The sequence below is a fragment of the Ursus maritimus genome, unplaced genomic scaffold (genome assembly GCF_017311325.1).
Source record: "Ursus maritimus isolate PB19 unplaced genomic scaffold, ASM1731132v1 scaffold_22, whole genome shotgun sequence".
Lineage (NCBI taxonomy): Eukaryota > Metazoa > Chordata > Mammalia > Carnivora > Ursidae > Ursus > Ursus maritimus.
Genome location: NW_024424675.1, coordinates 40,396,677 through 40,424,515, shown reverse-complemented (window position 1 = coordinate 40,424,515; position 27,839 = coordinate 40,396,677). Strand labels below are relative to the sequence as shown.

The 27,839-nt window shown below is 39.5% G+C and overlaps 1 protein-coding gene across 1 annotated transcript in view; it reads right to left on the bottom strand.

The window, feature by feature from the left end:
• DOK5 (docking protein 5) overlaps window positions 1-27,839 on the bottom strand; it is a 153,234-nt gene that overhangs the window by 57,693 nt on the left and 67,702 nt on the right. The window contains exon 2 of the mRNA XM_040638492.1: window positions 25,671-25,778. Coding sequence (XP_040494426.1) covers window positions 25,671-25,778 — 108 coding nt within the window. The remainder of the gene's footprint in view (window positions 1-25,670; window positions 25,779-27,839) is intronic.

The window sequence follows — 27,839 nt, the reverse complement described above, 5'->3', positions numbered from 1 at the left end:
TGAGCAGAAGAATACAATAACTGAATTGAAAATTCACTGGCAGGATTCACAACAGATCTGATCCAGCAGAAGAAGGAATCAGAAAACTTGAAGACAAGTCCTTTGAAATTATCCAGTCAGAGGAAAACAATGCACGAACAAGAGCGTTTTATCTCCGTATTCCTTACCTGGAATTACTCCCTGCATATCTTAACAAAGCAAGGGCTTAATTCACTACTGGGATTTATGTATTACTCTGAGAGCCACACTCATTGTTAGGGCATCACAAGCGAAATCCATACAGCATACTTTATTTCAAGTGAAGCCAAAATACAGTTTAAAATATAAAATGTTAAAATACCGTATTCAAAGCAGAAATCGTTTTATCAAACCGCCATGGTAGAGACATAGTTTATTCCCGTTTCTATAAAAAATAATGTTTATACATGAATGCTTGCACACATACATGTTCTTGTATGTATATGTAGTGAGGACGACTAGGGTCTGGATAGGCTTCTGTTGTTTGTCTCTTTGTATTACTGCTTTTTACTCTATGCATCCAGATTGGAAAGGAAGAAGTAAAATTATCTCTGTTTGCAGATGACATAATCTTACATGTAGAAAACCCTAAAGATTTCCCTCTCTCTCTCTCTCTCTCTCACACACACACACACACACACACACACCTGTTAGAACTAATAAACGAATTCAGCAGAGTTGCCAGATACAAAATGAACATGCAAAAATCAGTTATGTTTCTATATACTGACAGTGAACAATCTCAAAAGAAATTCAGAAAACAACCCTGTTTACAATAACACCAAAAAGAATAAAATACTTATGAATAAATGTAACCAAGAAAGAAAAAAAAAAGCACTGAACACTACAAAAGAATGCTGAAAAAAGTTAAATAAGGTACAAATAAATGAGAAAACATCCCTCGTTCATGCACTGGAACACTTAATATTGTTAAAACGTCCACATTTGGGGTCCCTGGGTGGCTCAGTCAGTTAAGTGTCTGACTCTTCATTTTGGCTCAGGTCATGATCGCAGCATTGTGAGATCCAGCCCACGGTCAGGCTTCATGCTCAGCGAGGAATCTGCTTGAGATTTTCTCTCTCCCTCTCCTTCTGCCCCTCTGAGCCCCCTGCTCATGCACACCCACACTCTCTCTAAAATAAATAAATAAATCTTTAAAAAAATAAGTAAATAAAATAAGATAAAATGTCCATACTACTTAAAGTTATCTACAGATTCAATGCAATCTCTTTCAAAATCCCAATGCACTACTTGCAGATATAAAAAGGCCATCCTAAAATTCATATAGAACCACGAAGGACCCTGAATACATAGTCAAATGATCTTGAGAAAGAACGAAACCAAAGGCTTCACACTTCCTAAACTTTAAAACATATTACAAAGCTACAGTAATGAAAACAGGATGGTACTGACACAAAGACAGACATACAGACCGATGGAATAAAATAAAGAGCTCAGAAATGAACTGCTGTCTCTATGCCAAGAATACACAAGGATGAAAGGAGAGCTTCTTCAACCAATGGAGCTGGGAAACTGGATATCCACATGCGAAAGTATGGAGTTGGACTCTCGTCTTACACAAAAACTGACTCAAAATTGATTAAAGACTTAAACGTATGTCTTAAAAGTATAAACTTCTAAAGAAAACATAGCAGAAAAAAGTTTCTTAACATTGGCCTTGGCAATGATTTACCAGATACGGCACCAAAAGCATAGGCAACAACACTGAAAAATGGACAAGTGGGACAAAACAAAAAAAAACTTCTGTGCAGCAAAGAAAAGAATCAACGGTGAAAAGCAACCTAAAGAATGGGTGAAAATATCTGCAAACCATATATCTGATAAGGGCTTAATATCCAAAATATATATGGAATCCCTACAACTCAACAGCTAAAAAAGCAACCCAATTTAAAATAATGAGCAAATGACTTGAATACACATTTTTCCAAAGACCTAAAGAAAGGGGGGTAATCAGAAGGGGGAATGAAGCATGAGAGACTATGGACTCTGAGAAACAAACTGAGGGCTTCAGAGGGGAGGGGGGTGGGGGAATGGGATAGACTGGTGATGGGTAGTAAGGAGGGCACGTATTGCATGGTGCACTGGGTGTTATACGCAACTAATGAATCATCGAACTTTACATCAGAAACCAGGGATGTACTGTATGGTGACTAACATAATATAATAAAAAAACATTTAAAAAAACCCTAGAAATTACCAATAGGTATATGAAAAGTTGTTAAAGATAACTAATCTTCAGGGAAATGCAAATCAAAACACAATGAGAAATCACCTCTCACATGTTAGAATGGCCATTATTTAAAGAAAAAAAAAAAAAACCCAGAAGGGAAATTGAAAGCTTTGTGAATTGTTGGTGGGAATGTAAAATGGAGTAGCCACTTTGGAAAACAAGATGGAGGTTCCTCAAAAAATTAAAAATAGAACTACCACGTGATCGAGCAATCTCACTTCTGAGTATATTGTATATCCAAATATACAAAATGGGATCTCAAAGAGATATCTGCACTCCCATGTTCATAGCAGCATTATTCACAACAGCCAAGATATGGAAACAACCTAAATGTCCATGGATAAATAAATAAGGAAATATGGTATATGCATACTATAGAATATTATTGAGCCTTAAAAAAAGAAGGAAATTATCATTTGTGACAACATCGATGAACCTGGAGGACATTATGCTACGTGAAATAAGCTGGTCATAGAGGGAAAAATAATGCATGATTCCACAAGATATCCACAGAAGCAGAAACTAGAATGGTGGTTGCCAGGGGATAGGGAGAGGGGGAAACCAGTGGTAGCTGTTCAATGGGCATAGGGTTTCAAACATACAAGGTGAAAAAGTTCTAGATCTGTTATACAACAGTGGGCATGTCATTAACAATACCGTACTGTATACTTAAAAAGTTATTAAGAGGGTAGATTTCATGCTATGTGTTTTTTACCACGTTAAAAAAAAAAAAGATTAGCAAAATAAGTAGTTAGAACTTAAGAACATTAGTTTCTTTCCATTGTATTTCTTTTTAAATGTTAATTCCTGTTCATGGCAGGAGATACTGGTCTTCTATTGACGGTAGTAAGAAACTCTGCTCTTATGGTGAATTTACTTAAACAGAGAAGTGAGCTGATTTAAAGCAAAAGATTAAGTAAATATGAGTAGAGGTGTTATTGGACAACAAACATTAGTGAATAAATGACAAATGACTGAAGATTAAGAAAAACACCATAATACGCCTACTACTACTGATCTAATACTAGTATTATGAAACTGAGTTTCATTTCATTTCATTTTCTATGAGTCAACAGTCCAGGTGAATCAATTGACCTAAAAGTCCTAGAGTCACCCAGAACAACTCTCATTGGCTTGTCAGAGGCATGACAATAGACTGCGACAGAAGCTAGGTAAAGGCTTGGTTCCCACTTGAGATCCCAAAGGCCACCCATCTGAATAGCATCATTTCTTTTCCTTTTGCCTTTTTTGCCCATTTCATGGCTGCATTTCCTGAGTGAGAAAGACAATAAAATATTTCAAGTCTCATGACCAAAATCTGAAATATCTCTGAGAAACATGAGTTAAAGGATGAAAGAATTATTCCAAAGAGAAGTCTAAAGTCAGGTCCAGATACACTTTTTCATCTCTAACAGAAGAGTTTTGATAGCAGAAAAGAAGTTGAATTTTGTGATTAAAAATGGTATATAAAGAGACTTTAAATATTTTTACCTACCCTTTTATATACTCTCCATGCTAAAACAATAGCAGATCCCAAGTTAGACAAACCAAATAAATTCCGTTTACTTGGGGGGCTGATACCACCTGGTTACCTTTTCAAATTAACCTGTGACCTCTCAGTTTGAACCTTGCTTTGCATTTACTAGGATGTATTTAAGCTTACTGGCTCCAGAGATTTTTCTCTTGAAATGAAGCTAAAAAACATATAGCTCAAAAAAGACTGGGAATATCTGTATGGCTTACTGAAAATGTCAATATTAGGACCTTTGAAATGCTTGATTTTTCTCTAGAAATTGTATGTTTACTTTCAAGAGCCCTGCTTAGTGTCAGGCTTAATCTGATTTTGCACATCCTGGGGCCATTTCTTTCTGACAGAAATTATCATGGACTAATTAAAAATTCACAGAAGATAGTGGCTCCCTAAAAATTCTGCAGGTAAAAGATAACGCACACTAAATAGAAAGCTCTCTGATGCATAAAGGATGCTTCTAAGCATGGAGGTTGGGACAGATTAGGCAATGATAAGACTTGGCAAAATGATTCTGTCTCTAGGATTTGGAGGAATTTAAAATAAGACCAAAGGTAAATTCTGCCCCTCATAATAATCTTCATTTTCTACCATTTATTGAATTATTTGTTTATAATCATCCATTCTCTCCCAGCCCTTCTGATTCTTTGCTAATGAGTTTGGACTTGGCCATGCAACTGGCTTTGGCGAACAGAACATGACCTGATAGGTCATGTCCAAGAGGATGCTTTAAATGTGTGCATAATTAGGTCAGTTCTGCCCTCCTTGAGCGTCAACCTTCCACTAGGAAAGTAATGTTCCCCACCTTCCTGGATCTCTGAATGTACAGACAGATGGATCTCAACTAAGTGAAATTAATCCAGCTGTGCTCAGTACACCCACAGCCAACCCAGACCCCGCATGTAACAAGGGCAGGAGATAAAGACATGTCGCTATAGGCTACTAAAATTTTGGAACTGTTGCCACAGCAGAAGTTGGTTAATACACCCTCTGTTCGATTTTCTTGTGGCCAGGAATTTTCATAGAGATTTCCTCTCAAATCTCGCTGTCCAATAATGTTTTTTTGTACAAAGCAGACCAGACTTCCTTGTCAAATACATTATGATTGACTAGGATATTGATTACCAGTTTTACTTAGTAGTCAAATCAGTTGCTCTTTAAAATTTTTCACAAGCAATCTGACATAGCGCCCCTAAATAAAAATAAAGTATTTGTGAAATTCAAAGAAGGCAGACTGAACTAAACTCATCTTTCCTACTTGGACCTTAAAGCGTTGAAGAAACCTAACTTTTCAAAACCCACTTGCTTTTCCGTGGATACATACGGCACCGCGGTTTATAACGTGGGCTACTGCTCAGTGCACTTCTGCCTGAGACACCCAGAGCAGGAATTTAGGTACAGGTCTTGTGGGTCAGACACACACAGCAAAGGACAGAAATCTTGAGAAGACAGTCCAGTGCACCTTTACGTGCAGATACGTAACCACCACGCGTCCCGACTCATAAAAGTCATTTCAGTCACTATCACCACTTCCTGGGTCAGTGCCGCCCGCAAATAAGGTCACTACTCTGATCGCTATCATAGTTGGTTAGTTCTTTTCAAAAGCTTTCTATAAACGGAATAACAGCATCTGTATTTTTCCGTGTCTGCCTTCTTCCACCCGACCTCGCCTCTATGAGATTCTTTTGTGTTGTCTCATATATAAGAGGTTTGGTCTCTGCATGGTATTCCGTTGTGTGAATGACCATTTGGTTTTTAAATTTTTAGTTTGCTTTCATTTTAGGTGTAGCTCTTGTAGAAATATATAAGTGATTTTAAGAAACATATCATTGGAATGTTACATTTTTATCTAATCGAATCCACTGTCTCTTGGTACAGCTATTAAAGTAAATTAATTCTTACGACTGACATTTTGGGAATTAGTTCAGTCCTTTTTTATTCTTTTTTTTTAAGATTTTATTTATTTATAACTTAGAGCATGAATGGGGGGAGAAGCAGAGGGGGAGGAAGAGAGCATCTCAAGCGGACTCCGTGCTGAGTGCAGAGCCCAACATGGGGCTCCATCTTCTGACCCTGAGCTCACGACCTGAGCTAAAATCGAGTCGGACACTTAACTGACTGAGCCCCCCAAGAGCTCCAGTCCTTTTTCATTCTTTCTCATCCCTTTATGTTTGTTTTTTAAAACAAAAACTTTGTCTTTTGTCCTCTGCTTTTTTGTTAGGGAATTTTGTGCTCATTTTCTTTTCCAAAATTTTATTATGAAGACTTCCAACACAGAAAAGCTGAAAGAATACTACAATGGGTTCCATCACCTAGAATCCACAACATTAACATTTTGCCACCTTTACTCAGTTTGCCTCATCTCTCCTTACACTTAAACAGTGGGGGGGGGGTGAGTGTGCATGTGTGTCTGTGCGTGCGTACTTGCATATTCACTTGGTTTGGGTTGAAGTATTTGAAAGTAACACGCATCAACCCTCCAACTTTGCGATCCGTTTTTACACCAGGGTTCACCTACATCACCTCAATGCCATTTTCACAACTAAGAAAATGGGCAATAATTCCTTGTATTATCTAATTTCCAGCCCGTCTTCGAAGTTCCCTAAAAGTCCCCCAAATGTCTTTTAGACCTGTGCCCACATCCCTCCACCACCACCCAATCTAGGATCCAAAAAAGATGCATGCATTGCATTTCTTCTTATATCTGAGTCTCTTTCAATTTAGAAGGGTCCCCACATTTCACAAATGATACTATCATGTTGAGAAGATCACGCCAGTTTTCTTATAGAATATTCCATGTTCTAGGTATTTTTGTTTTTCCAGGGTGACCTTAATTTTTCTACCCCTTGTATGTCTTCTGAAATGGAAGCTACATCTGAAGGGTCGATGAGATTCAGATAACATTTTTATTGAGAATACTTTGGAAGGGATGCTGTGGGCTTCACACCGCATCATATATCAGGAGATATGTCACATCAGAATGCCCTTCTATTAGAGTGTGCAGTTTGATCACTTGGGGGTAGTCACCACTTCTCTCTGTCCTAAAATAGCAATTTTTGTATTGTATTTAAGCTGGGTGACACTTTGGTATCATGTGAACGTCCTGGTCCTCAACCACCTGTCCTGGAATTATCTTAGCATTGACTAAAGACTCTTTTTTTTTTTAAAGATTTTTTTTATTTATTCGACAGAGAGACAGCCAGCGAGAGAGGGAACACAAGCAGGGGGAGTGGGAGAGGAAGAAGCAGGCTCATAGCGGAGGAGCCTGACGTGGGGCTCGATCCCATAACGCCGGGATCACGCCCTGAGCCGAAGGCAGACGCTTAACTGCTGTGCCACCCAGGTGCCCCTGACTAAAGACCCTTAACTGCAACAAAATGGAATTCTTTTTATCGTGATGATCACGTGATGTATAGAATAATGTATAAAATTGTTGCATCATTATATTGTACAACTGAAACTAATACAACACTGTATATCAATTATATTTCAATAAAAATTTTTAAAGTACTATTCTTTTTCATAATTGGTCTGTCAACCTAAGTCCATATTCTATGATTGCTAGATTCAAGATAAATATTGACTGAGGATTTGTTAAAACAATCTGGAAACACAGATCACACATATTACTAGAGTCCCTATTCTTATTCACCTATTATTTCAAGATTGTGTAACTACTGCATTTAAACAGGTGAGCAAGTTCACCTATCTCAAATTTACTCTGTATGTTTAGCTGACATAAGTGCCTACCATATACTCCTTATACATTTGGGCATCCTCATTCTTACTTTTTAACTGAGATTTGCCAATAGGTGAGCTGCTATCCACAATTCGGTAGCTTATGTGAGAAGAGAACCATGCCATTTGTGACCTGACACCATCACCAGTCTCTTCCCAGGCATTTCTGTGGGGACAAGCAGCTAACTGTTAGCACAACTGCAAGTCCTCACTATAGTTAGTTACGGTCTAAGAAAACCATGCACAGGTGAATACGGGGGTCCATTTAGGGTATACTTGCAATGCCTGTTGAGAAGGGATATCGGTGATTCTTTGCTTCTCAAGCCTTTATTGGCACTTGCACACCATCTTATCGGGACTTCTAATCTGCCTGCAATGAGGCAACCTTCCTTCATCAGAGACTCAAGGCAGATGGTGAAGGCGGTCCAACTCGCCTCTCCTGCACCGACAGGGGAAATGACAGAAGGCTACCTTGTTGGGGGTGAGCTTTTTGGCTCCAGCATGTGATTATGTTGGATGGCATGGCCTGAAAATCAGTCTGAACAAAGTTTGATTCACTTTTCTCAAGATATATTCCGACCTCATGTTTTCATCCCACAGATTCTGGGTTCCTCTAAGAGAAATGGATTTCTTTCCATAGCTGGAAGAAATAAAGCTGCACACTGAAGTATCCGTCTAGGTCCTGCTCATCTAATGGACAGTTCTTCGGAGCTTTCAGACCGTCCCTATACATCTCTCTGCAGATACAGTCTAATGTAAGGCTAGAGGTCATGATATTGAAGGGACACAACTCTACCGAAATAAAGGCAGTGCACAAAATTTATTGTTTTCCTTAACCTAAAAGCCCAACTGGAGACCAGTTCATTTATGTGGACTTTTCAAGTCCTTTCAAGCAGGAACACTTGGCACTTGCTTTTCTTTTGCCCAGAAACACTCTTCCTTTAGATACCTCCATGGCTCACTTCTGCCCTACCTCCAGGTCCTCATATACTATCTTCTCAATTTTTTTTTTAAGATTTTATTTATTTATTTGACAGAGAGAGAGACGGCCAGCGAGAGAGGGACCACAAGCAGGGGGAGTGGGAGAGGAAGAAGCAGGCTCCCAGCGGAGCAGGGAGCCCCATACAGGGCTTGATCCTAGGACCCTGGGATCACGCCCTGAGCCGAAGGCAGACGCTTAACGACTGAGCCCCCCAGGTGCCCCTCAATAACACCATTTCTGATTACTCTAGTTGAAATTGCAAACTCCCATTCCATACTTCCTATCCCTTTTCCCTGCTTTAATTTCTTCCTTAGGGTTTATCAGTCACACCAACATACTGTACCTTTTACTTGTGTATTTCCTTAATGTCTGTCTCTTCCCCATTAAAGCAGGGGCGGAGAGCTATTCACATGGAATCAACGAGATTGGCACTCCATAGAGCTGAGCTGTGAGCAGCTGGCTTGCCCATAAATGGCAGCCTTAACCACCAGAAGGATGGGAGCAAGTCCTGAGGGCAAAGGTGAGGACTGGGGAAGCCAGCATACAACCAGGCATTAATTGAGGACAACATCAAACCAAGAGGAATGAGAAGACAAGGAGAGATTTGACAGCTTCTTGACCACTCTGCAGTTCCTGCTTTCTAGTTTTCTAGTTTTCAAAAACACAAAGTACTATGACTCCATCAAAGGAAAGAAATATTCAACACTCGCCTCAATTTCTGATAAATCTTTAAGTATGCCATCCAATTAGGAATGCCCCCCCCCAAAAAAAAAGACTGCCAAATTAACTTGGCTCTTTAAAGCCATGCTCCAGATGTGATATTCATCATAAACGAGCATTCATTGAAATACATGTTCAACAGCCAGCAATTAACAAAGTGGGCACACTTTTAAAAGTTTAATTTGCTACCGATATAGTTTTGCATTAACAACTTGGAAAACAATTACAAATTGCACAATTCAATTTTCCAAATGGATTATTTTGTAACCAGACGGAGAAACTGTTGAAATTTCTTCTGGTGTTTCAAGGGAAGATTAATACAATCGGGTTTTTAAAAGTACATACATTCCCTTGAGGAACTGGTATATTCCTGTCAGAATTATGCAATTAGTCAGCATTATGTGGGAATATTAAGTATGTTTCTGGTGTGCTGCAAAGTCAAAGCCATTTAGGAAAACAAGGATTTGATTTCCAATTTTTCTCCTTCTTTTGCTGAAGGTAATTTACAGATGATGATTTATTTATGTTTACAGAGTAAAAACAAGACCACTACCTAAAAGGCAATTTTCCGCCTTGCTTTTGTAGGCTGTATCCCAATTATTTTTCCCCTTGTGGGACTGAATGAATGAAGTGAGCAATTCACTTTGTATATGCAAATGGCCAAGCTCCGAGGAAGCTTCCAACTGCTTCATTGTCAAAAAAAAAAAAAAAAAAAAAAAAATTAAGGCCATTATCTTACTGGAAATGAAGAGGCATAAGCCCCTTTAACTTCTTTGGATTGTCTTTGAAAATAAAAGCAACATGAAAACAATCCATTTCTGGATCCATAATGTTTTCTTAAGTATTAATAAAATAACTATTATTATTATTGTGGTTATTACATTATTGTTCTCTGTTGAAGATGTTCAAAGTACTCTGAAATACCCTAATAAACATTTCTGTTAAACATTTCCAAAAAAACTCTTATGACATGTTCCAAACCTTTTAACTTTTTTAATATTGTCTTTCCTGAAAAAAGCCCCAGTGGTTTGAAGTTAAAGGTGTCAGGAAACAGGGACAGGCAAATAAGAAGGGATACACTCAGTTCTTTTTTTTTTTTTTTAATGTTTTTTTATTATATTATGTTAGTCACCATACAGTACATCCCCGGTTTCCGATGTAAAGTTCGATGCTTCATTAGTTGCGCATAACACCCAGTGCATCATGCAATACGTGCCCTCCTTAATACCCATCACCGGTCTATCCCGTTCCCCCATCCCCCTCCCCTCTGAGGCCCTCAGTTTGTTTCTCATAGTCCATAGTCTCTCATGCTTCATTCCCCTTACTGATTACCCCCCCCCTTTCTTTAGTCACCACCCAAAACATCTCTGCCCACTAGCTTCCCCTAAGGACCCTGAACATGGCATTTTAAGCAAACGTTTTATAAAAGATTTCTTAAGAAAGAACCAGTCTAGACAGTTATATCCCAGTCCCCATATAGATGGTTTCATTCTTTCCAAAAATACCTACATGCCCTTGGTCACTTGAAATAAATTGGACTAGCGCCTGTCTGAGTTATATATTTGGACTGTCTCCCCGAAGAAGGGATCTTTATTTGTCCACGTGAAATAACTGAAATAATCCATTTGTTGCGTCTTCCTTAAAAATAAAAAGCCACACACACCAAAAAAGGTGCTTAAACTGAAAAGTCTCAACGTGAAATTTATAGAGAGAATGGAATTTGGAGTGGAGGGCACTTCTCTACACTGTCAGTGTGTGTGCAGTTTTGTGTAACCTATCTGGAGACAAGGTGGCAGTAGCTACCAATACTTTAAAGGTTCAAGATGTTATCTGAAAATATCACTTCTAAGACTTTTCTTCCAAAAAGATTAGCATGAGCGCATAAAGACAGATGCACACATTTTCCACCATGATAGACTCTGTATTAGCAAAAAATTGGAAACCCTTTTGTCCACTGATTTGGGTATTTTTAAACAGATTAGGGTCTATTAATATTGAACTGTACTCTTGAGCTGTTAAATTAATGAGGTGTGACCACTAACTACGGACTTGGAATTACAGCCAAAATGTGAGGTAGGGGCGCCTGGGTGGCTCAGTCGTTAATCATCTGCCTTTGGCTCAGGGCGTGATCCCGGGGTCCTGGGATGAGCCCTGCATCAGGCTCCTCGGCTGGGAGCCTGCTTTTTCCTCTCCCACTCTCCCTGCTTGTGTTCCCTCTCTCGCTGGCTGTCTCTCTCTCTGTCAAATAAATGAATAAAATCTTAAAAAAAAAAAAAAACTTGAGGGAAAGGAAACTAGTATAATTAATGTGACCATTTAGTTTCTCTCATAAACCAGAATATTTTGAATGGGAAAGGAATTCCTATTAAAAGTTATGTAAGGACTTGAGGCTGACAACGAGGCTGTCCTGGGGAAACCTGTATTTACAATCTCCTTAAACACAGTATGTATAGCACGTAATGAATTACTCCATTTTTGCCTTAAAAGTATCATCTGTGTATTTGTGAGAATATGTTTCTCTTTGTATACAGAGAGAAAAAGAGCCTGAAAAGCACACAATCTATTAGTATTTTTTTCTGAGGACTGGGACCAGGGTCCAAGACAGGGTTCTTTTCTTTTATTTACTCCATGCACTTCAGAACTGTTTAAATTTGTTACTGTGTGACATTTATAACTTAAAAAAAAAAAAAGAAGAGAAAAATGAAAGGAAGAAACCTGCCAAAAAATTTTAGATAAAGGAAGTGGATCTCCATCCATTGTCAACACATCTTCCTCCCTAGTGACTCACTTGGCCAACAACACTCTGTGATTTCTTCCACACCCAAAATCCATTTGACTAATTTTTCACCAACTTGAGAAAACCCACTTTTTTTCTTTTGATGTCATTTACAGAGAACGTTTGTATGCACTTGAATTATAGTCAAGTATTTCCACATAGATCAAGTCCTAAAGAGATATGCTTTTAAGAAATTCATATAAAAATACATATGCATGGANNAGAGCATTTATAATCAATGAACTTTGTAGCTAATTTTCTATTTGTCTTGTCCTTATTTTGGTATGTGTATATGTGTGTTTCTTAACAATATAACTAAGTCAAACGAACTATCGACAGTGATAGAGTAAGCAGATTAAATTTTCATAAACCCTCCAAAACTGGGGACTCTATCCAAAATGCAAGGAAAACCAATCATTTCAAATGGTAAGTCAACTGTGGGATAAGAAAAAAAGTCATTTAAACTACGTGATTGTTTTATCAGGTCATAGGTCAAAAAATGACTGGTTTACATAAGTTAAGTATTTAAATCAAAGGGCTTTAAACCTAATGCAAATTAAACAAAATAATCAGGTATAAACTTTACAAAACATGTACAAGGATATGGAGGTGGAACATTACAAAATGCTGATGAAAGAAATTTTAAAAGATTCAAGTAAATGGGGTGACATACCATGTTCAGGAAGTGAAAGGCTTGACATAGAAAAGATGTCAGTTCTCCCACAATTTGATGTATAGGTTTAATATAATTCTTCTCAAAATCCTAACATGGGTTTTCTGTAGACATAGACCAGCTCCATTTAAACTTTTAGGAAAAGACATGAGAGTAGCTAAAACAATCTTGGAAAAGAGAATAAGTGGAAGCATCATTGTATCCAATATTTAAGATTATTACGTATCTACAGTAATCAAGAGGGTATGACATTAGCAGAGAGATACATGGCTCAATGGAAAAGAATAGAGAACCCAGGAGCAGACCCATGCTAATATGCTCAAATGATTTTTGACAAATGTGCAAAAGCAACTCAATGCGAAAAGAATAACTTTTTTTTTAAACAAATGGTATTGGAGTAATTGGAAATTCATAGGTAAAAAGAATAAAACTCAACCTACCTCTGACGTCTTATACAAAAATTAAATTCAGAATGATTCATGGACTTAAATGTGTAACATAAAACTATAATAAGATGTTTGGGAAAAACAAACAAACAAACAAACGGAGAAAAGGTTCCACATCTAAAGCTAGGCAAGGAGTTCTTACATCTGATACCAAAAGCATATTCTATAAAAGTAAAAATTCAAATACTGGACATCACCCAAATTAAAACTTTGTTCTGCAAAAGACCCTGTTAAGAAGATGCAAAGATAAGCTGTGGAATGGGAGAAATTATTTGCAACCACATAGATGACAAAGGACTCGTATCTAGACTATATTTTTTTAAAAAAAACTAAAAATAAATAAATAAATGAATAAACAAGTAAATAAATAAATAGAAGAAACTAAAAACTTCAAAACTCAATAGTTAAAAATTGGCAAAATACATGAAGAGATATTTCATAGAAAAAATGTACAGATGGCAAGTTAACTGTATAAAAATACTTTCCACATCGTTAGCCATTAGGGAACACAAATTAAAACCAATATGCGATATCACTATCAGAATGACTAAAATAAGAAACGGTTGACAACACCAAATGCTCGCAAAGATGCAGAAAAACTGGACCACTCATACCTTGCTGGTGGGAATGTAAAATGGCACAGCAACTCTGTAACACAGGTTGGCAGTTTCTTATAAAACTAAAGATGCAACCCCATGTGATCTAGCAGTTGCACTCTTGGGAATTTATCCCAGGGAAATAAAAGTTCCATTTGTAATAAACAAACTAGGAACAACCCAGATGTTCTTCCATCGGTGAATATAAACAACCTGTGGTAATCCATACTAAGGAATACCGCTTAGCGATAAAAAGGGTTATTGATAACACACAAAAACTTGGATCAATCTCAAGGAAATGATGGTAAGTGAAGAAAGCCAATCTCAAAAGGTTGTATAGTGCATGATTCTTGAAAAGAAAAAATTATAAAAAACCTATTAGTGCCTACTGGGGTAGGGACCTGTGAGATGTAATTACAAAAGGAAATACAAGGGATCCTTTTGCTGATGGAATCTTTCTGTATCTTAACTAAGGTGGTGGGTACAGAAGCCCACAGGTGAGAAAATTGCACAGAAAGAAACACGTACCCACACAAGAGGACAGGTAAACCGAGGCAAATCTGAATGAAATCAGTCACTGTATTAATGTCAGGATCCTAGCTGGGATACTGTATTACAGATTTGCAAAATGTTCCCACTGGGGAAAACTGGATAAAGGATACACATTTTCTCTATGTTATTTCTTACCACTCCATGTAACTCTACAATTATCTCAAAATAAAGTGTAATGTTGAAAAATGTAAACAAATAGTTTTCAAATGTGTTCCTTGGAATATCTCTATAACCCCTCTGGGAACATGAGGACCAGTGGGATAAGAATGAATGTGGGGATCTCTCTTCCCCACTCCAACCTCCATTCGTGCTTCAATGAGAACAGCTCTTTCTTTTATTTACTTAAAGGCTGGGCCATCTAAACAAGCTATCATGTGAACCAAAGACTCTGTCTCTGGGAGGTAGTGTACCGTGGGTATTAAGAATATGGGCTTTGGAGCCAGAATGCCCAGACTTTAGCTCTAATTCTGTCACTTCCCATGTTCCTCAACTTCACTCATCCTGAATTTCCTCATCTGTAAAATGGGAATAATAATACTATCGGTCTCATAAAACTGCTGTGGAATTGAACTAACATATCTGAAGTATTTTGTTTAGTGTGTATTGGGACAAAGTAAGCCCTCAATAAATATCAACTACTATAATGATCACAGAAAAACCTCTAGCTTAAATGGTATGTCCAAAAGCACACATCTTTAAAAAAATTATTTATGATCTATTCCAAAGGGCTTTACAAAGCATAAAGTGCCCGCCTTACATCACTTTTAAAAAATCTTCACATAACCTTGTGAGCCCAGTCTTATTATCTTTTTCCCACTTTGTAGATTAGGAACTTAAGACACAATTTAAATGTAGTGAACAGACTTTCTGACCCAAAACCCATGGTGTACTATATTCTCCCTTCTGCCACAAATTCAACCAACATTTAACGAATGCTTATTATACTTCTTATGCTGATAAAGGTGCTGAGGACACAGATCTGAACACACGAGACAGGATCCCTGGCCTTCTGGGGCTTACTGTTAACTAGCAGTAAACAAGCACAGAAATGAATGAAAGACATACTTTCAGTAGTGATAAGTGTTACGAATTTAATAAGAAATGTGACTCAGACTTGCATAGAGGGTTCAAATAAGGCCTTTTTGAGGAAATATTTCAGTTAATATCCAAAGTAAGAGGGTGCCTGGGTGGCTCAGTCGGTTAAGTCTGCCTCCGGCTCAGGTCATGATCCCAGGGTCCTGGGATCAAGCCCCACATCGGGCTCCTTGCTCAGTGGGGAGACTGCTTCTCCCTCTCCTCTGCCTGCCGCTCCCCCTGCTTGTGCTCGCTTGCTCTCTCTGTCAAATAAATAAGCGAAATCTTTAAAAAATAAAATAAAATAGAGTAAGAGAAGAAACCATGGGAAAGGTTTTGCAGACCAAAGGAACAGCAGATGCAAAGGTCCTGAGGCGGAACAAGTACGGCAAGGTGATGAGTGGCCTGGGACAGTCTGAGATGTGTACTGAAGCAGAATCACTCAAGGCCTTAGTTGTGGTAATGACAATGGGTTTCGATATGATTCTAAGGGTGACAGGAAGCCTCAAAAAAAATTTCCTTTAGAGGCATCACTTTGAAACCAGCTTGTTTTGCAACTCACAGATGATACAGGACCCAATGCCCGGGACGGATACTATGGTAAGTGTAACAATTTGGATTGACACAACCTTCCATCTTGAATCAAGCATGGTTGTACTACCTGGTAGACTTATTCTTTCTCTCTGATTTGGTTTTCTGTGTCTTCCTCTATTCTTGTAGAGGAGGCATACAGAATAAATCTATCTTTGACAGTTTTAATGGGTGTTTTTGACTAAAATAATATTTCATGACAAATGTGTGTGGCTCTGATGAAAATCCTATTGTAGCTATAGTGCTGGTGAAGCTTTTCATCACAACACATATATATATGTATATATATGCCCAATATAAATAACTGAAAGGAAACAAGATGCTATATTCATCACAAAGTGTTACGACATCACAAAGTATTTTGTTTGCAGTTTATACATGCTAAAATAGTCAACCTACTAAGTACAGTGTCTCACGTGGACTTCGGCAAGATATCACTATCTTCTTCATCTACTATTCAAGAGGTAACTCAAAGATTAAAAAAAAGTTCGGGTGGGAGAGCCTACAAGTCAGTGCAACTCAGAGAGACGTTTGATTCGGTCTACACTCTATTTTACAAATACACTTAAATGTTAGAAGTTCTCGGGGCGCCTGGGTGGCTCAGTCGTTAAGCGTCTGCCTTTGGCTCAAGGCGTGATCCTGGTGTTCTGGGATCGAGCCCCGCGTCAGGCTCCTCCGCTATGAGCCTGCTTCTTCCTCTCCCACTCCCCCTGCTTGTGTTCCCTCTCTCGCTGGCTGTCTCTCTGTCATATAAATAAATAAAATCTTAAAAAAAAAAAAAAAGAAGTTCTCATCAAAAAAAAATCTGCATTTCCGGTGTCACTTGAAAGGGTGGAATGCGTGACACAGTGGGCTCTGGTTTCCTTTTTTTTTTTTTTCTTAAAGATTTTTATTTATTAAGATTTTTATTTATTTATTCGACAGAGATAGAGACAGCCAGCGAGAGAGGGAACACAAGCAGGGGGAGTGGGAGAGGAAGAAGCAGGCTCATAGCGGAGGAGCCTGATGTGGGGCTCGATCCCATAACGCCGGGATCACGCCCTGAGCCGAAGGCAGACGCTTAACCGCTGTGCCACCCAGGCGCCCCTGGGCTCTGGTGTCTATGAGGCAGCGATAATCTGGAGTTGGAGACCATGAAGGCGAAGAAAACCCAGCAAGTTGGAGCAGAGACAGCAAAGGGTAGACGCACAGGACCTTCATCATATAAGGTCGTGTGTCAAGAAATACTTCCGCGGGCTACCATAACAAAGCACCACAAACCGGGCTTCCTGAACATCAGACGGGTCTTCTCTCTGTAGGCCTAAGCCCCAAGTCAAGGGGTCAGTGGCGGTGGTTCCTACTGAAGGCTCTGAGAGAGAATCTGTTCCAGGCTTCTCCCCTAGCTTCTGGCAGGGGCCCGCAATCCCTGGCATCCCCTGGTTTGAGGCTGTATCATTCCAAACTCTGTCCCTCGCCTTCCCCGGTGTGTCTGCGTCTTTTCTTAACAGAACACCAAACCCAGTAACCGCATCCTAAACTGATGACATCTACAAAGACCCGATTTCTAAATAAGGCCATATTCACAGGCACCAAGGGTAGGACTTAAACATACGTCATTCAGCCCACGAACAGAGGGGAGAGATGAAGTAAGCACAGTATCATTTGATTTTTTTTTAACCATGTGTATATTTTATACAGATTTTTAAAAATTTCAATACCTGTACAACTGTGACAGGGCTGTCTTTATTATTAGTCAGCCTTCTCTCTAAGACAAAACCATGCAGTAATTTCCAATGACTGAGAATTTGCACAATTCACACAGCTCTTTTTATGCTCCATATACCAAAGGGTCTCTTAACATTGCCACTATGCGGTACTAGTGTAAGTAGGGCACAGATCATTTCCTGGGCACCCTAAGTGTCCCTGGGATCCAAAGCAGCCACTGTAGCAGACGATGCGGTGGGCCCCGGGCACACAATCCAACAGAGAGGATCGTAGCAGGAGCCTCCTGCTTGTAACAGAGTTCCCTACCCAGCATGCACTGGGCAATGAGGACAATGTATTCTATTGTCTCTGCCGGTTAGAGCAAACCCTATCAGTTCTCTGCTGCACATGAGAGAAAATCCAAGATTATGAGGTTTGAACACGATAGAAGTTACTCCTCTCACAGGAGAGAAACAGAGACAGTCTAGGGCTGACCTGGTGTTCTGCGGCACTATCGGCTGAGTATCTGTGTTCCCCCCAAATTCATGTGTTGAAACCCAATGCCCAATGTGATGGTAGTAGAAGTGATTCCATCATGAAGATGGAGCCCTCATGAGTGGAATCATTGCTTTTACAAAAGAGAATCCGGAGAGCTCCATCTTCTCTTGCACCACATACAGACAGGCCAAGAAGTCAGCAATCTGAAACGCAGAAGAGGGCCTTCACCAGAATCTGACCATGCTGGCACCCTGATTTTGGATTTATAATCTCCAGAACCACGAGAAGTGAATTCCTGTTCTATGAGTCACCTGTCAATGATATTCTGTTACTGTAGCCTGAACCAGGCATATGGCGTCAGGGAGCACAAACCAGTCCCCGACATCTCCCTCTACACTTGTATGGGACATGTCCGGTTGCTTTACCATCCTCAACCCATGGTCTTTCCCACAGTGTGGGCCAAGATGGCTAATGTCCATTTTCTAATCAACAGGAAAGAGAAAGAAATGAAGGACATCTCACCTTCTCTGCTTACACTCAGACCAGGATTTAGTCATATGGTCATACCTCACTACATAGGGGTCTTTTCTTTGGGTAGCCTTGTGTTCAGCTAAAAATCAGCTGTCTGTCACCAAGGAAGAAAGCCTATGATTAAGGGGTCAGCACTAACCAGACAGAATCTGCCACCAGCATGAAAATAAATCACTGCTTTCAATACGACCAGTGCATCCAGGCAGAAGGGGCCCAGAAGACAGGCTAACTTGGGGTGAGTCAGGAAGAGTCACGAGGAGATAAAGACACAGTAGAGACTTTGAGGGATCAATTAGACCAGGGAGGGAAGGGTGTTCATGCAAAGGCAGGAGTATGAGCAAACATGGTGATGGACTGGACAGGAGAGGGGATAAGGAAGAGGGTGAATCTAGATGAATCTTACACTGAGGCAGGGAACTCCAGAAAGGAATCACGCTTGGGTAGGAAAGATAGTTAATTCAATTTTGAACATATTTCAGGAGCCTCTGGCACACTGACACAGACTTTTCTCTCCTTGAGTACTTAAAATGGGAAGATGTAGTTTGGGTACTATAGTTAACCCCTTCTATCTACTCTACCTTTGCCTAAGAAATGTGGGTATGGAAGCATTTACCATCCGGGAAACCTTCAAGTCATAAGCTATAATTTAATCTGTGGAGATGTGAAGAGGCATGTCCTCATGGCATAAGTGAATTCAGCTTCCAAAACAGGGTCTGGTGGGTAGTTTCTTGCACAAAGAAGGAATGACTCCAAAGCTTGTGTGTGAGTATTGAAAAAAGAGGCTATGACACACAGTAAGATTTTGAAAAGATGTATTACAGACAGCTACGTCACAAGAGGATATGTTTTAGAAGAGAGAGAAGCTGAACAAACAAGAATGAGTCATTAGTACTGAAAACATTAACACACACACACACACACACACACACACACACACACACACAAAGTGATAAGCTGGTGAAAATTCCAGAGAAATAACTTTTAGGATGTTAGCTTACTGTGAAGAACCTGGAATCCTATTTTTGCAGAAACCAAGAACAAGAAACCAAGAATGGGTTTGGGAGATGGAAAGTGACCTACTCACTTAGGAAGGACAGAATGATAGAACAAATAACTCTTCGGCAAAAATAATAACGGTGATTACTCTTTGCAGTGAGAGGGTCTCCCATTTTTCTGATACATTCACAAACATGTATTCATTTGATACACAAGTGAACCTTATGACTCTGGTGAAGTGGGAATGACCACCCCCAGATGCTCGCTGTTGAAAAACAACAGGCTAAGTGGACATTTAATAAACAAGGTAAGACACATAAGCAGCATATCCAAAACTGTCTTCCTTAGAATTAAATTTATTTGTTTCATGGAACATATGATTTAAAAAAAAAAAAAAAGGTAGCTCCATGGACCAATCGGTTTTGGAAATACTGACTCCAAGTTACTCAGGTGTCCTAACTGTAGGCCTCCTCAGAGCCTCTGATAAGCTACAGTGGATTAAAAATCTGAAGAATGGATGGAAATGTTGCAGTTCCCAAACTTCTTCGACCACAGAACCCTGGTCCTCCTGGAACTCCCCTCTTTCAAAGTTTCTGGCGTGTGTTTTGGGAAACACTCTATTAGAGAATCGGTTAGAACTGTCCTTCTGCTCCTGCAGGCTCAGCAATGTGAGATGACGGAGAAGCCATGATGTGACTTGCCCTGGAGGTGTTAAATTAATTAAATAAGGAGACCATCAGACCAATGTGGCTCTCATGCCCTGAGAGCCTCTGGAAGCAAACCAAATCCTGAGCCTGTCTGTACATGCCTCGAGGTTATGAAGTCAACATGCTAAGGACAACCAATCACAGCCAACTAGGCTTTAAGCTACAGCCAATCAATAACTGCCTTACTTTGCTTCCTCCTTTTCACTATTAAAGTCCCTCCCCAACTCCTCCTGGTGTGGGACTCCCACCACTTCCGGTGCTGCACGATTTGAATTGATTTTTGCTCCCAGAAACTCTTGAAATGTTCAATATGCCTCAACTTCTAACAGAGGTCACCCTGACACAGAAGTGAAGTAACCTATCATACACATACCACGGCAAGGCCAGGGTTAGAAAGCAGGTTTCCCAAATCTGGGTCGCGCATACTTCCCACTCCACCATTTGGCTTGGTCGCAAAAAGAGTAGACGGTCTTCTTTCCACTTCGATCGCCTTCCAGTTGTTATTCATCTTGAAAAAGTAAAATTATTCATAGAAACGCTCAACCCCTTCTGGTTGGGGTGAGCCACTTTGATTTCCTGAATGAAAACAGTGAACTTGCCTTTACCAAGAAGGTCGGGAACTATATTTAAAGTCACTGGAGTATTAATATTGTTGCAATTACAGTTAATCAATTTCACAGCCATCTCTGACAGCTGCGGTGCTTGAGGGGAGCTTCACGGAAGAGGTAAAAAAATGAAAAATGAATTGCTCTGTATGCGCATTATTCATATATTTATTTTCCAATTTTTTTTCAGGCAATCATCGTTAGCTACATCTTCAGTGAGGAAGGCACCAAGTTTTAAAATTCTGCAGTCAATTTCCTGTTTAATAACTTCTGATAGGAATCCGATATGCAAAAGTGGCAATTTTTTTCTTACTAATATCTCTAAGAAAGAGGCGCTGTGGTCTCATAAATGCTAGATTTCCTGCAGGAGGGATGTGGCTCCATATGCCGCACCACCTCTGTATTGATAGCAGAATGGCCAGTTCCTCATCTCTTTCAGAAATTGCTTTATTTATATTCGAAGAAATTCTGAAATCTGGTCACGGTGTGCTCCTTATAACCCCAGTATTTTATGATCAAGATTCATAAATTACACAGTATTTAGATAAAAAATGCATATCGCAGAGTTATTCTGGCTTTTTATATGCCCCCCAGAGATTAATACTAAATGTATCAGATCTGAGAGAGTAAGGAGGATGAATGGCTACAGGAACTCATCAAGGGCTTGGAGGCTTAATGTAGATAATTCTTCCATTCTAATGCTTTGAACTTTGGTTAATGATTATTATAGATGAAAGAGAATGTGGCTTACCACAGTCCCCAAAGATTTACATATTAAATTCCAAAGCCAGCAGGTAGAAGTCTGAAATAGGACAAGTTTGTCCTCAATCTTCCCTTACTTGGTTCACATTCAAGGGGGGATCATTACAATCCACTTTGGTTTTACATTTGAGTCTGTCCTCCTAAAACTTCCAATCCCCGGCTTTTTCTACCCCCATCACTATCCACCTCATATCCTTCAAATCAAGATTCCTTTTCCTGGCTTCAGGTGTCTCAAAGACAGATTTCTTTTGGTAAAAGCTAGATAAAAGCATGACACAAAGACATTTGTATGTACTCTACTGATAATATTGCTTCTCAACCAATAGTTTAAAATATGTCTTCTATGTATTAAGCAATGATCACTAATAGTGAACCATGCCTCCCCGCCCCCCACCAAACAAATAAACACAAAACCTGCTCTTGTGGACCTTATTTTATGGTGGTGTGGGGAAGACAGTAAGAAATAACCAAACAAATATACACGTAGTGATAAGTGCTGCAGAGAAAAATAGAGATGCGCAGGGTGTATCAAAGGATTCTATTTTAACTAAGAGATCAAGGAACAGACTCTCTTAGAGGAGGAATCTGAGCAATGACCAGAACAACATAGGGAAATGCGCTACATGGATATTTGTGGGGAGAGCATTCCAGAAAAGGAAACACCACACACAGTGCTCTCAGGAAAGCAAAGAGCCCAGGGCGCCTGCAGCACAGTAAAGTGGGATGGGGGAACTGGGCAGATGAGGTGAAACAGGGGACAAGGGGTCAAATCACATGACTGTGTAGGCCATTATAAAGACTTGGCTGAGGGCGCCTGGGTGGCACAGCGGTGAAAGCGTCTGCCTTCGGCTCAGGGTATGATCCCGGCATTCGGGGATTGAGCCCCACATCAGGCTCCTCCGCTATGAGCCTGCTTCTTCCTCTCCCACTCCCCCTGCTTGTGTTCCCTCTCTCGCTGGCTGTCTCTATCTCTGTCAAATAAATAAATAAAATCTTAAAAAAAAAAAAAAGACTTGGCTGAGGGTTTTACATGGAGTACCATGATGTGCTATGAGTGTTTTGAATAGACTCTAGAGGGCTGGGCGTTAGGCAGCCCAGTGGCTGGGACCACAGTGGTACCAACAGAGGTTGTGAGAATGTCTGGAGTCTCTATGCACGTTGAACATAGAGCCAACACCACTTGGTGACAGACTGGATTTGGGAGTTCCTATAGACTTTGCCTCACCTGTCTTCTTTCTTCTCTTAGGTATGGGAAGGTCTGTAAGCAAAGCATAGCCTATTTCTTTATTTTTTTATTTTTTTATTTTTTAAAGATTTTATTTATTTATTCGACAGAGATAGAGACAGCCAGCGAGAGAGGGAACACAAGCAGGGGGAGTGGGAGAGGAAGAAGCAGGCTCATAGCGGAGGAGCCTGATGTGGGGCTCGATCCCATAATGCCGGGATCACGCCCTGAGCTGAAGGCAGACGCTTAACCGCTGTGCCACCAAGGCGCCCCTCTTTATTTTTCTATATTAGGTACAGGGGATTGTGAGGAATTAGGGATTTCTGGGCTCTATCTGGAACTCTACCAAAACAAGAAAGGACTGATCCACATTAGCAGTCACACACAATGACTAGACAGGACAAGAGTCTGATGGTGTCTTAGTCCGTGTGAGCTGTTGTAACAAATCACCACAGATCGGGTGGCTTATAAACAACAGAAATTTGTTTCTCACAGTTCTGGAGGCTGGGAAGCCCAAGGCAGAGGCACTGGCAGATTCAGTGTGTGGTGAGGCTCCACTTCCTGGTTCACAGATGGCTGTGTCTTCACATGGAGGTAGGAAGGAGGGAGCTCCCCTGGGATCTCTTTTCTAAGCGCACTAATTCCAGTCATGAGGGCTCCACCCTCATGACTTAACTACCTCCCAAAGGACCCATCTCCAAATGTCATCACATTGGAGGTTAGGTTTCAACACATGAATTTTGGGGCGACACAATCATGCCCCATATGGTGGCAGATGGTGAATTGTAAAGTTACAGACTGGCTGAGGTTCTCAAGAGAGAGCTGATGCAGACCACAACTTCTGGCCACCTAGAAGATGAAGCCTCTAGATGACCTTGTTAATTATAATGAGAAGGCAATAAAGAACCACGAAGAAAATAATCAGGGTAGGAAATCTGGTCACCAGGGTTGATGGACCTGAGAGGTGGAGGGAAGGAATCAATGTCAGTTAAGGAACAGAAAACTAGGAAAGACTCTCCTTTTGTCCTACAGATAAACCAAACACCCCCTTGGGCATTTTGAGCTCCCTTTTAAGGCAAGCCCTCTCAAGTAAATACGAAGCAAGCTATTCCCGTATCATTGTTCACCATCTTACTATTAGCAAAGATACTGGGTACGTGTGGGGTAACTGGGACATAATACACCTGGTCTAAAACGTCTGGACACCAGGAATCTCAGGTATTATAGAAATACAGAGATTGGCTCAAGATTATCTGCAAGGGCTGAAAGGTAAGCTATCACTGGCTTCATGGAGCGCAGATCCTATCTAATAGATTGGCAACCCAACAGCTCTAGCCTGAGGACAAACACCCTTATCTGCACAGTGGAAATACGGGGCACATGGAAGAGAAATGGTGGAGCAAATTCTAGACTCCTGAAGAGGTTTCCTTGGTTTCTCCTTTAACGTTAAAGGTAGGCAGGGAAGGAAGCTGACCTTGGAATATGGAACTTCATGATGAGATGGTGGGGAAATAGTACACATGGAAGATACGACTCTTGACTGCCTTCCCTACCTATCTCAAAGTCTTGCTTAGTGCTTTTTCTTCCCTTACGTATGCGCAGATGTGCCTATAAAGCATGGCATATGCTTTATTTCCCTAAATTGCAAAGGATTACAGCTTGCCCTACTGCTTTTCATTATTGGATAAACCAAGGTGTCAACACAGGCCCTTAATAAGAAGTCATAAAGTCACCACCTGTGGAGAATGTGCATAAAAAGGAAAGATTATTCACTTTCCATCACCTAGCCAAATTTCTCTGCTAATGAATCTACCGGTTTCACATAAAATTTTAAATGGCAAGTAGCCCCACTCCTGATAAAATCTCACCAAGTGAGGATCAGAATCTCAAGATAGAAAACTGAAACAATTAAAATGTTCCGTCGTAAAAATAAACATAATTCCTCCACAGACAAGAGTAGTATTTTCCCAAAACGGAAATCACCAGCACCTTGGGGGAAAAAGAAGTTAACCATGCATTTGTTACCTAATTTCATGAAAAGAAAAAAGACATAACCTGCCCATTAACAAGGGCCATGAAAAACATTGCCCTGTAGAGGGAAAGACATGGCTAATTTGTAAATCCAAGTATGCCTTGTATTTTTCTTCATTTTCTACTGCCAGAGGATGTATTTTAATACACAATTACTATTTTTAGTGAGGAAACAGACTACCACGATTCAAACTGCAAGTCTGAATTAAATTTAGACATCAAGCTTAAAATAAATAAACTAATGAGTGGAACTTCCTCCTCCTTCACCATTCACCCGTTTTCTAGGTTCCTCTCCTCATCCTCACCCCACATTCCAAGCACTGAATGAGGATCTAATTTGCATCAGGCCCTAGATGTGCTAGGTACATGGAGACCTCATCTTTACTCTCAAGGGGCTTCAACGTTGGCAGTTGGGTTTATTACGAAACTTGAAAATTCAAAGACAGCATGGTAAATCCTACACTTGAGATTGGAAAAACAACAACAAATAGTAGGAAATCAGAAGAGTAACTTTACAGTAGTCCATTATTTTAAACAATTAAAGATAGTAATTTAGAGATGTTTTGTCCTTGGAAAAAGAATTATTCGTACTTTTGTTAAACGATCCAGACAGGTTTTCAGACTCAATGAACTCAGCTTACCTATTTGTGAACAGAGTTCTAGAAAGCCACAACAATCAAGTTTTACCTTATGATAACACCTAAAATATGCAGCACGTTCATCGGAAAATTTCTCCAGTCTTTTTGGACCTTTGCTTGAAGCTTTCTTGAATACTAGCCAGCATCGCTGATATATCTGGGAGGAAATACAAAGACAGAGTTCAGCATCACTGACTCATGTATTACTGACATTTGCATTTAAATGTTTTCTTTTTGATGTTTTCACCCGTAAAGTATTCATAAGCCATAAGCATGATGCTACTTCGGGAAAATAAAATTTTAAAACCCAAAACTGTTTCCACAACAGGTGTATAATGTCCTTCAATTACTGGAATCAAATGAAAATGAATATTTGAAGGCAAATTTCTTAACATTTCAATAATAGTAGCAACATTTCAGAAAAAGTCCCAAAGATTAAATTCCCAATCAGCACAAATAATATAGGCATTCATGGCACACGCTCTTATTTCAAATGCAATTAAATATGGAAGCCATGGGCCCAATATATGCTGAAGACTTCACTGACAGCCCTAGAAAGAGATGGCCCCTATGTGTCATGTGACATTCCTCATAACTGAGGGTCAAGAGTTGGGCCAGACACTAGACTAGCTAATAAATGACTGATCAATACCAACCAGATTCTCCCTCAGAACACCCAACCCAGAGACTCAAAGATTACTGTCAAACTGAGGCACAGGCTGAGTTGAGAGGTCAACACTGGTAGTTTATAAACAGGCTGGCGACCATGTTGAATCACGGGCCTAATAGTTAGGCAGTGGAACCTGGTACAGAGAACTAGATAATTTCTATTTCAGGCAGAAGAGACCTTTTAGTCCTTTGTCATCTTTCTGTTGCTGACTTCTGGTATTCTTGGAAATCATCTGTGTCCCTAAGAACCCACCACCATCAACATCATTCTTAACTGAGTGAGGCTGACTGGAATTCTGATCAGAGCAACCAAAGCTACCTATACTGGAATAGCCAATATAAATGAAATTAGACACTAAAATATTAATCATACCAAAGAGAGGAAAGTGCAAAGAGTAAATGAAAAACAATGTTCTCCAAAAGCAAAATAAAATGAGATGTTTTAACCTAAAAATTAATAAGAATGTATATTAATGATAATATGCACTGATAGCAGAGATCTGAGTGGCACTCCTGTACTCTGCTGGTGACCTCTAAAGGGCATCTGGCAACAAATATGCAGAGACTTAAAAGAGTAAGAATCTATCCTTAAAAAAAAGCCCAACACTGACTGAGGAATTCTGAATTCAAGTGCAGACAGGTGGGTAAGTATTCAATCACAATCATCTCCCTGATCCTTAAATCACCCTCTAAGTACCATATTTATGTGGTTCTGTACAGTCAACCCATAAATAAATTTTATGCACTATAAAGCTGAAGAACCTCTGAGCTAGTAAGAAGAAACAAAAAGTTCACATAAAACATTTGGCCATTCAAATCATACTCAATTTAAAACGCCTTTTACAACTTTATTAGTAACTCGCAGGTAGATGAGGAATTCAGTTTGCTACTATTTGTCTGCAATGCTGAATAGATTCTGTTTTTCTCTTCTCAGTAAACTAAACATTCATTAATCGTTTTGTTTGGGATGGTAAAAACATGAACTCCACTCCACGATGAAGTTTTGTTCTGAGTACAGAGGGTAAGACATGTGCCTCTTCCTGCTGAATGTATANNNNAATTCTAGTATTATTATTCATAATAATAATAAATAGAAACTACTAAAATCCTCAACAATAAGGAAGGACAAAGTTAATGATAGTATTTCTGTTACATACAGTATAAGTATGTGGTATGTAATATATATAATACAATATAGATGTATACATCTGTAACATAATATAGGTAGCTATTGTATTAAAAATGTAGTAATATGAATAGTACACACAATATATATAGCAAATTATACTACGCCAGTAATATATATGTTACCTATCTATAGGATACCACAGGTATATCATTTTAAATAAATTTCAGAAGGAATTTCTAACGACATGAGAAAGAGGCGTGTTTTTTTTTGCTTGTTTTTGTCTTGTTTAATAAAAATTAATACTGTAAATTAAATGAAAGAGAATTGTTATTTCTTAACTATCCAGAGGTATCAGTAAAATAGTACAATTAAAGTCAATTCTACTGGCTTTCATCTTGCATAGTCATTGATCTTATCAAG